The sequence below is a fragment of the Homalodisca vitripennis genome, chromosome 3, assembly GCF_021130785.1.
Source record: "Homalodisca vitripennis isolate AUS2020 chromosome 3, UT_GWSS_2.1, whole genome shotgun sequence".
NCBI lineage: Eukaryota > Metazoa > Arthropoda > Insecta > Hemiptera > Cicadellidae > Homalodisca > Homalodisca vitripennis.
The window spans coordinates 30,610,676-30,621,102 of NC_060209.1; the positions used below are offsets into that span (position 1 = coordinate 30,610,676).

The window sequence follows — 10,427 nt, forward strand, 5'->3', positions numbered from 1 at the left end:
TTGAGTTTAAATTGTTTTTCCTCAATATACCGTTTTATGCAAGAACAAACTGGAGGACGATTTACAAGAATCTAGCTCTTTTTAAGGTGACCTATAAATATGTAAGTAAGTTCCTTGATTGGCTGAACATTAGCGAAAACTATCACTCGAGCTGCTGGACGAATTTCAGTTATGTCTACCTGTCAGTCTGTTCGCGCTATATCTCGAGTCTGAAATGACCTATGACTTGAATTCTTTAATGAAGGTTAATTTTTTGTATATTAAACATCGAGAAAAATGTATTTTCTGTCTGTCTTGTCCACACAATATCTTGAACGCGAATTAGCGTATAGACTTGAAATTTTGCGCGAAGCTTCATTTACATATGATGAACACCGAGTTCATTGATGCTGTTTGTCACTTTATGGTATTTGGCTGAACGTTAGAATATTTTTACGTTGCCCTTATGGGTAATCATAATGGTAGCGAGAAATTTTAACATATGACATAGTGACATATGTAGACTAATAAAATCTCGTACAACCTCATTGAATTCTGTTATGCGACGCTTGTTGTGCCGTACATTGTTTAATTATTCATAGTTAAAAATGCATCATATAAAAACTACAGCAAACCTAGAAAAGAGTAAACCATTGGTAATGTCAATAAATAAAGACAAAAACAAGAACAAATATTTATTGATTAAATCTTAATATACACAGTACGTTATAGAAAAATATGAATCCTTTTTAAGAGCAACAGTAACACTACTTGTAGACTTAACAGTAACAGTAACACTACTTGTAGACTTAACAGTAACACTACTTGTAGACTTAAGAATAACACTACTTGTAGACTTAAGAATAACACAACTTGTAGACTTGACAGCTGACATCAGCGGATTGTCCCAGAGCATTCTACGAGAACATGAACCCCTGAAATTAAACACGCACTTTAGCCACTCTAAAAGAGAAAAAGGTTTAAAATTGGTGGCAGTTGGAATTTTGCAGAAAAGCGTACTTTGTTTATTTGAGTGCCCATAAGAATTTCTGTTTTATCCGTAATAATAAAAGGTGTGGAATAATTGTGTAGAAAGCTTTTATCTACGGGGCTTCACCCTCTTCGATCGAATTAGCCCCAATAAAAACATGATCTGTCATTTACTATTTGAGCGTCCATACCAATTTTCGAGAATATCCCTTAAGAATATAATATGTATATATTCAAAGGGAAATAAATTTGTTTTGCACTAACAATAACAATAGGTAAATTATAAAAAACAATTCACACTTGTATATAGTTACAAGCCTTGATACTAAACATGTATTATTTATGTTGGTAGTATCGTTATTTGCTAATCAGTGAAAGTAAAATGTATTCTTCGTTGATAAACTTTCTTTTAATAACATACTTGCATGTATCTACATACATTCTTGTCAACATAGATGTAACAAAATGCATTTACCACAACCCAAACTAGATGAACTTCAACTTCTATTACACTTACAAAGATGCAAGGAGGTATATAACATATTAAATAAGGTGAAATGCGTAGGTTGTAATATACGACAGAAGTATAACACAAACTGAAATTGTGAATAGTTTTTATTTTCGTAGGTCAAGAAGCTGAGGAAACTTGTAATTATACTCAGTCCTGGAGGGGAAGATATTCAGGATGATACATGCCGTTTCTTGTCGAGATCCTATGATGTGGGTCGAGGGTTATATATCTCCGTTGTGTAACCCTTTAAAAAGATGCAGCTCCGTCCTGGAGTCAAAACAAGCAGAGGAACACCGTCACGTTGAGACTAGCATCAGCCTAGTTGAGTCCAACCAATCAAACACTTCATAGCAGACTATATATATTGATCCATCCTCTTAGGAGTTAGTGATGAGGAGCTCAAGGGTATCCATAGAGCCTCCAAGCGCTGTAAGGCGCTTGTTGTTATTTGGGGGCCCCAAATTTTACAATTTAGGTTCAACTTGAAAATATAAACCAACCAGACGTGAACTCTCCTGGGAAGGGTGTGATTGTGATCCTCGTACTTGTGATTTGTGCTCGGGACTTGCATCCTGGGCAGTGGCAACGCCTGGACTAGACTCCAAGCAGCTATTGGATATGTTTGAACACTTTTCTTTCCCTTCTTTACTTCTTTCTGTTCGTTATTTTTGTATGTATCAATACCTTCCCCCACCTGATGAAGAGGATATACTCCAATCCTCGAAACGTTGTGTTATACCTTTTATAACATATAACGATGGCAAATGTCCGAAATCCTGTTATACCTCCTGGGGAATTTTGAAAATAACAATCCTCCTTTTTTAGTAATACATATATGTATATAAAAATGGTTAAAGAGCTTTTGTTACACCCAAAAAGTGGTACAAATTCCATAAAATGTGGGAAAGTGTGCAAAAAGGAGTTTTTACGATAGGTCACTTAAAAAATGCAGGACTTCTATAGCGTATACTATGAAAAACGTACAACTAAACGGGTTTCTAAGATTTACCTCGGCACCGCTGAACTTGTGGTGACACTTGGCAAAAGTGTAGGCGGTGTCGCAAGCCTCACCTTCGTCTGAAAATCATAATTCCTACAAGTTATTGAATCTAAAAACATCTCCATACGATTTTTTTTGTTTAATTAATAAAGCAACTAATTAATGGTCAATATCCATAACATGCATAAGATGCGTTGATATGTGGAAGATCACGTCGATGAGTATAGGTTTATCTCGTATCGAACTTTTTCCTTATAATATTATGAATTTGGGATGCTTGCTTTCTTTACGTACACGAGATCCATTTAAATTAATGTCACTATGCGAATCCTTCAACAGTTGATGACTACATCTGTGTGATTCAGCAGTTTAACTATGACATCGTATACTAGTAATGTAACTGAGTTGAGTTACGCAAACTTCAATTACTTAACCTCAAGGTACATTTATAGAATTCCCAGCCTGGATTTCGTAATTTATAATAACCACGCTATAATTTCTCATGTATAGGTTTGATCATGGCGGATGGGCGATGGACGTAGTGCTTTGGCGTTGAGTTTGCCTTCTTTCCACGACCAAGAAAATGTGTTAAAGTGTGTATTTATGGTGATTGTAATTTACTCCAATCTTAATATTTTTGTTCCATAGCTGATTTTTACTTTTTCCTGATCAAGAAAATATATATATACGTGCACAGCTCTGAGAAACCTAATTTTGTCAAAACACAACTATGATAGGTTTCATAGAAGTCTTTAAATATAAATTTAAAGTTTGACTAAACTTGCTGCACGCGTATGGCCACGCTAATGTTGAGTGTGCCTTGCTGCTACGATAAAAAAATACGTCAAAAAGTGTATAGTAATGGCCATTGTAATTTACTTGTTCTTAGTATTAATTGCTTCATATTTGATTTTACTTTGTTTCCCAATCAAGAAAATATATATCACAGATTAGAGAAGCTTACTTCTGTCGAAATTGAACTAAGATGAGTTTTATACCTGTCTTTAAATTTATAGTCTTTTAGATCTAATACTTAGTTTTTGATAATTATTTACGGTTAAAACTACATTAACATTTACACTATGTGTTTGTTTCTTTATAAAGTGAAAAATATTGGTGATATTTAGTGCATTTAGAGCTATAATCGGTACATTACTTCAAAAACACGGTTCAGCGAACTTTCATCTAGCGTAGTTCTTACCGACTGCTTCAAGGGAGTCTTCATCTTGTGTTTTACAACATTTTCTAAGGTATATGAGTACTTACCTAATTGCTGAAATCTAAATCGACTTTAAAAATTAGCGCTGTTCCTACCATTATTACAAATTACTTATATTATAATGTACTCACTACAAATGTGAGGAAAGTGAAAATAATAAACAATGTTTACACAGAATAGTTGATTATATGAGACATGCCCTTTTAATTAATATCACACAACTTTAGAGATCAAGATGGGATTTTTCGCTACTTTAAAGACCAGTGAAGCGTAGCACGATGGAAGTTTTGAAGTAAGAATAGGCCTACATCCATCTCAGTAACCGCAAGAATGTCCATGCAAAATTTCAGTACGATCAGTTGAGTAGTTCACACATGAAAGCCAAACAAACAAAGGAACTTTCACATTTATAATATTAATTAGAATGTACAATATTATAATATTTTAGTAACCGTTTTATGTTGTTTTGAAGTTGAGTCGTAGAGAGGACCTATTAGTCCTAACTCATTCATTCATTTCTAACTCAGATTCAGCGTATTGGTATTTACTACTATGGATTACAAGCTAGCAAGTCCTGAAAATCCAACAACTTTACAGTAAACATTCATATTCAGGCAGCTTCTATTAGCTGTAGATCAGAAATCTTCCGAAGACCTGACCAATCAAAAGCTTCCTTCATTTTGGCAAGAATATGCACTACTCTGATAACAAATGTTAGTAATCTAAACTTGTACTAGTTGTATCATTCAAACTCACCAATGTCCTGGCAGGCATCTATAGATGGCATTACCAAGGGTTTCAGTTGTGTTGGCAACATTGTTCGGGCCAAACGTCGCATGGACTCTGTGGATACTTTGGTTCCCTGCATCTGTTATCAACCACGGTATATAAGGACAAATTTATTTTAACTGGCTATATGTATAATGAGCCCATTATTAATCATATGCCTTTAAACTTAGGAAATGTATATTCTGCTCGTATGTATCATTTATACTTTTTTTCTCGGAAAATAGAGTGTGCATGGTAGATTTGTTAAAAACCAAATAATATTCATCTAAGTATATTTTTGAATTTTTACCATTGAAACACCTTCAAAGTGTTTTATATTTGTGTATATTTTAAGTTAAATTTTGATATGAAATTAGGCGGAATACTACATTGCTTGATTCATTATGTACCTTTCGTGTAAAAGTGAATATAAGCATTTCGTAATTTTTTTGCGTTCAAAAAACCAAAGAAGACTTAGATTAAGAACAACAACATACATTACGTACAATGAATACAAAGTTAGTTATTGGCGTTAGATTATTTGAAAAAATAGTAGGATTCAGGCATTTGTACCTTTATATGTTACAAAAAAAAAACACTACGTTTCGAGGATTTAAATTTGCCGTCTTCTTTAGGTACATAAAAATCTTAAAATAAAAACTAAAAGTATAAGATGCTGAAAACCTTTGTGCCAATAAAATATTTTGACCCTTTGGCTTGAGTAGCAGTCTATTGCCGCACATTTTAGTTTTTAAAATGTTTTTTAATTATTAGGCTTTTTGGTATCGGAAGAAGAGGTACATTTCAATCCCCAAAACGTTATGTTACATTTTTTTTATATATATATAATTATTGGAAACGTCCGAAATTCTACTACCCTTTTAAGCACGTATAATGTTTCTAATACTTATTATGTTTTAAATCAATTTGGTAAATGTGAGTTGACAATAAGACCCTTGATGAGAATTACGTAAGGTGTTTAAGGACCTTTAGGTGATGGAAACAGGATTTTTCCGGACATTTGCCATCGCTCAGCGAAACAAGAAATCAGTAACACTACGTTTCGATATCTGCAATCTCATCTCTTCTTCAGGTAAAGAACTAACCTAATAAATAATTTCAAACTATGTTAAAATAAACAAATCATACCGTTTTGGTATTGTCTGCCGTGACGATTGCCATTGGCTAGTGCCCTCTGGTGAGTCTTAGGTGGTTAGTGGATGAATGCAGACGTATTGTGACCTGTATTCTGTAGTTCGGTTTTAATGATTAGTGTTGTGTGTAGTCTTTTATTTAGTGCATGTTTTTAGAGTTAGTCAAGTTGACAAACAACATGGTGGTTGTGATTCCTGACTTAGGCGTGCCACAACGCTTTGGTATGATTTGGTTATTTTAAACTAGTTTGTAATTATGTGTTAGGTTAGTTCTTTACCTGAAGAACAGATCAGATTGCAGATCTCAAAACGTAATTTTACTGATTACTTGTTTCACTGAACCAGATGGCAAATGTCCGGGAAAATCCTGTTTCCTTCACAATCCTTCCTTCCATCGTCAAAAATAACCTTCAAACAAAGGACCTTTACGTACTTGTTTCTAGAGTACAAGTTTGCCAGCTTTAATTAGATTTGTAATAGATTCTAGTAATTCTTCACTTACCACTCTGCCCATGCGAAGGATGCACTCAAAGTAACACTGAAACAAAACATCTATTAGCTAACTGCTCAATCTTGGAGATCACTGTACTAGCACAATCCACAACGTGCTCTATGTTTTTACTACACTACCTTGGCAAGGCGTAGTCAAAATACATATAAAATATACATTACAGTTACTGAAATTATTCAATGTTTATTTACATCAGTGCAATTTATAAATTATGTGAAATTAAGGTATTGGCTAAAAGTTTTTTTTTGTAAACATTGTAACAATTTAAAAGCACTTATTCATCCTGGATAAAAATCTTTATTTTTAAATGTAAAATAATCTTACGTTTGATCATATAAATAATTTTTAGCATATAACCTTCAGCCTTCTGTCGTCAGTCTCTGGAAACTCTCCTTTTCTCAGCTGACTCATGAATTCTGAAAAAGATTTCAAAGATAAGATTTAAATGGCGCACAAAGTATAAAATGGAGCAACGTAGGCAAAAAAGATTATAATACGATAAGGTGCATAAACGGCAAGTTTCCTATTACCATGATATTTATACTACTTACATACATATAAATAAAAAAAAGATCATGAAACTAAATTTAGAGAACTTAATATTAAAATTACCATAAGATACAAAGGATATCCACTAAAAAAGGATTATAAATGTTTTATTTTGTTCGTTGTAGAATCAAGTGCTTATTATTAGTATTAAAAATAATTATAAAATAATATATTAAAAAGAAAATAAAACGTACTTCACAAGTAATTAATTATTTGCAACACGATATTTGACAAACAATCAGAAATGGACAATCACATATATTAATAGTATGTTTCCAAAAGTTTAACTAATTTATTAAACTTTTACTGCACTGTATTGCAACTCAACCTTTACTGACGCCTGTTCTAGGCTGACACACTCCCTCCATCATGACCTTGGCCTGCTTGAACGCCTGCATGGACATGGCCTGCAACATTCGTATAGAATTATGAACACAACCCAAATCAACCGTTACTGGCGCCTGTTCTAGGCTGACACACTCCCTCCATCATGAGCTTGGCCTGCTTTCACGCCTGCATGGACATGGCCTGCAACATTCTTATAGAACCATGAACACAACCCAAATCAACCTTTACTGACGACTGTTCTAGGCTGACACACTCCCTCCATCATGAGCTTGGCCGGCTTGAACGCCTGCTTGGACATGGCCTGCAACATTCGTATAGAACCATGAACACAACCCAACTCAACCTTTACTGACGCCGGTTCTAGGCTGACAAACTCCCTCCATCATTACGAGCTTGGCTTGCTTGAACGCATGTATGGACATGGTCTACAACATCCGTATAGAATCATGAACACAACCCAACTTATCTTTTACTGGCACACTCCCTCCATCATGAGCTTTGCCTGTTTGACCACCTTCATGGAAATAGCCTGCAACATCCGTATAGAATCATGAACACAACCCAACTTATCTTTTACTGACACACTCCCTCCATCATGAGCTTGGCCGGCTTGAACGCCTGCTTGGACATGGCCTGCAACATTCGTATAGAACCATGAACACAACCCAACTCAACCTTTACTGACGCCTGTTCTAGGCTGACAAACTCCCTCCATCATTACGAGCTTGGCTTGCTTGAACGCATGTATGGACATGGTCTACAACATCCGTATAGAATCATGAACACAACCCAACTTATCTTTTACTGGCACACTCCCTCCATCATGAGCTTTGCCTGTTTGACCACCTTCATGGAAATAGCCTGCAACATCCGTATAGAATCATAAACACAACCCAACTTATCTTTTACTGACACTCTCCCTCCATCATGAGCTTGGCCTGTTTGACCACCTTCATGGAAATAGCCTGCAACATCCGTATAGAATCATGAACACAACCAAACTTATCTTTTACTGACACACTCCTTCCATCATATGCTTGGTCTGCTTGAACACCTTCATGGACATGACCTGCAACATTTGCATAGATCTATGAAGACCAGGCTACAACTTCACCTCTTCAACGCAGTATGGATGGATAGTAAACATCTCTACAGCTTATACTATATATATATATATATATATATATATATATATATATATATATATATATATATATATATTATGCCTTATTTTTAATACTCGGATGTTATAAATACTGAAATTGAAAAAGAGCAAATTTACTCAATTATTTATTAATTTAAAATAACAATATTTGCAATTCAGATTTATTTCAAAATTTTAGCAGTATGTTAGATTGTAGATAATAGGCTATACATGCAAAAATGCAAGAGTGTAACAAAAACTGTTTTAGTGTATACACAAACGGACAAAGAAAACAATCAGTTTTATGACGCACCACGTTTGTAATAGTATTGCGTGGCCAACTCACCCATGGATTCAATACTGTGAACTAACTCATCACATTATATAACTTCTATTGTGTGAAGCTGAACGTTCTTAGTGTGGCTTAATATTATCTTACATATTAATACCAAATACGTAAAATGCTATGTACGTAACCTCGTTACAATTTAAAAATATCTTAAAGAAAAATCATTTTTCGCAAACAAATTTGAAACTAAATTTGACAGTAGTCCTATGCACTAGAATTAATGGAAATTTATCACGAGTTTTTACACACTTCTAGGTAAAATAGTTTTAAATTGTCCAATTCTTCAAATAGTACTTACAGTATTACTTTGGCTGTCCTGTACATAATAAATAAATACAGATTGCAATAAAACCAATAAGTAAAACAACTTTGGCAAATGTTGCACATCAAACCATAAATTTTAATATACTTTGATATTCTATTAACTACACGGCAGTTCCCATTAACTGAAAAATGCTGTAAGCTAATCATTAGCAACATTAACAGATTCACCGAATCTCACATTTCCTAGATGCTGACTTTGAAGACACTACCAGAAAAACCTCGAGGAAATAAGTAGCTGGACTAAGACCAATATCGACTGCCTGACCATACTATACACTCGTTCCATCGAATTTAAAGGTAAAATGAATATATTTATGTATATTTATTTTATTTATGTAATATATATTTTGCAAAAGTATAGGTTTTTAATAATTATATTATATGCCAGCCTGTAATAAAACGTTAGTACAGCCGGTTCTTGGTATCAACTACAGAAATGCGTATATACAGTAAAGTAACACACATGTACGGGTAAAATAAAATTATTTAAAAAATCAAAGGTCACCATACCGCGATAGACTGATGGACTGACGTCCCCAGGATGAGAACCAACATGGAGGTACAGGCCAGCATGGTGACTGTCACTAGAATAACATTCGTGTCCATCAATTGAAGTATTTTATACAGACCGCTGGCTAGTTGGGGTGAATCACTATCATTTAGTTACTGCCTTGCACATTAGTGTAATGTTCATTTCATTAGACAAACAAACGTCTGTCGCAGCCCAAGTCTTGTTAGGGACCTGCGTGCCGATAATGTTATGGTAGCTTGATGTCCACTTCCAATGTCAACTAAAAGGGCACCTTGAAAAACTGTTCAGCAGATTTAATCATACGCGTTTTAATTTTCTTAACTTTATCATTATATATGGGTTAATTGAGTTGAAACACTCACAGAATGATAGTTCTCAAGTGAAGCTATCCGACAAGCTGAAAGTTGGCACACAGTGAACATATTAAAGCAGGGTGGATGTTGGATGAGTGAGAGGAAAGATGGCGCTAGGGGTGTCAGTGATGGTCCGTTCCCAACTCATAATAGTTTGCACAACTGTCAAACTTTATAAAAGTGGCCACATCACTTGCAGCTCTTCCTCGCTCTCACTTTCCTTTGTCCTGAAACAGGGTCCAAGTATTGCCTCAAAGAACTATGGTGGTAGTTAGTAGGCGAAAATTAAGAGCCTGAAAAACTATGCTGGATAACCCAGTTGGTAGCAATAGCTATTCGCTAAGTTATTCTATACAAATAATTCGAACTATTACAAATTTACTTAAATGGAAAGTAATATATAATTTTAAAGGCACACCAGTGTCCAGTTGAAATTTTTTTATTAAGATTTAGAATACACATATTTCACGCGTTCTCTGTACAAGATAAACTAAATATTGTTTAAGCTATAATTATTTTTAGAAGTTTTGCTGATATCCATAAGATTTCCAGCAAATCGTATCAATTTGGGCCTCATGGCTTTAGAACCTAGTGGCGCAATCCTATAACAAACATGTCAAAATCCTTCATCGTCAAATACTCCTGAAGTAGGATGAAGGAGTTGCTGTTGCACTGAAGTTAGACAAATGACTAGTA

At 34.6% G+C, this 10,427-nt stretch overlaps 1 protein-coding gene across 1 annotated transcript; it reads right to left on the reverse strand.

Annotated features, from left to right (window-relative positions):
* Nucleotides 1–660: 660 nt before the first annotated feature.
* LOC124356756 (general odorant-binding protein 72-like) lies at nt 661–9,498 on the reverse strand. Its single transcript, XM_046807941.1, has 7 exons — nt 9,357–9,498; nt 7,010–7,088; nt 6,490–6,548; nt 6,124–6,159; nt 4,456–4,567; nt 2,490–2,557; nt 661–914 (listed from the first exon to the last, which is right to left on the reverse strand). The coding sequence occupies exons 1-7, from the start codon at nt 9,450–9,452 to the stop codon at nt 897–899; spliced, it is 468 nt and encodes a 155-aa protein (XP_046663897.1). The 5' UTR covers nt 9,453–9,498; the 3' UTR covers nt 661–896.
* Nucleotides 9,499–10,427: the final 929 nt, after the last annotated feature.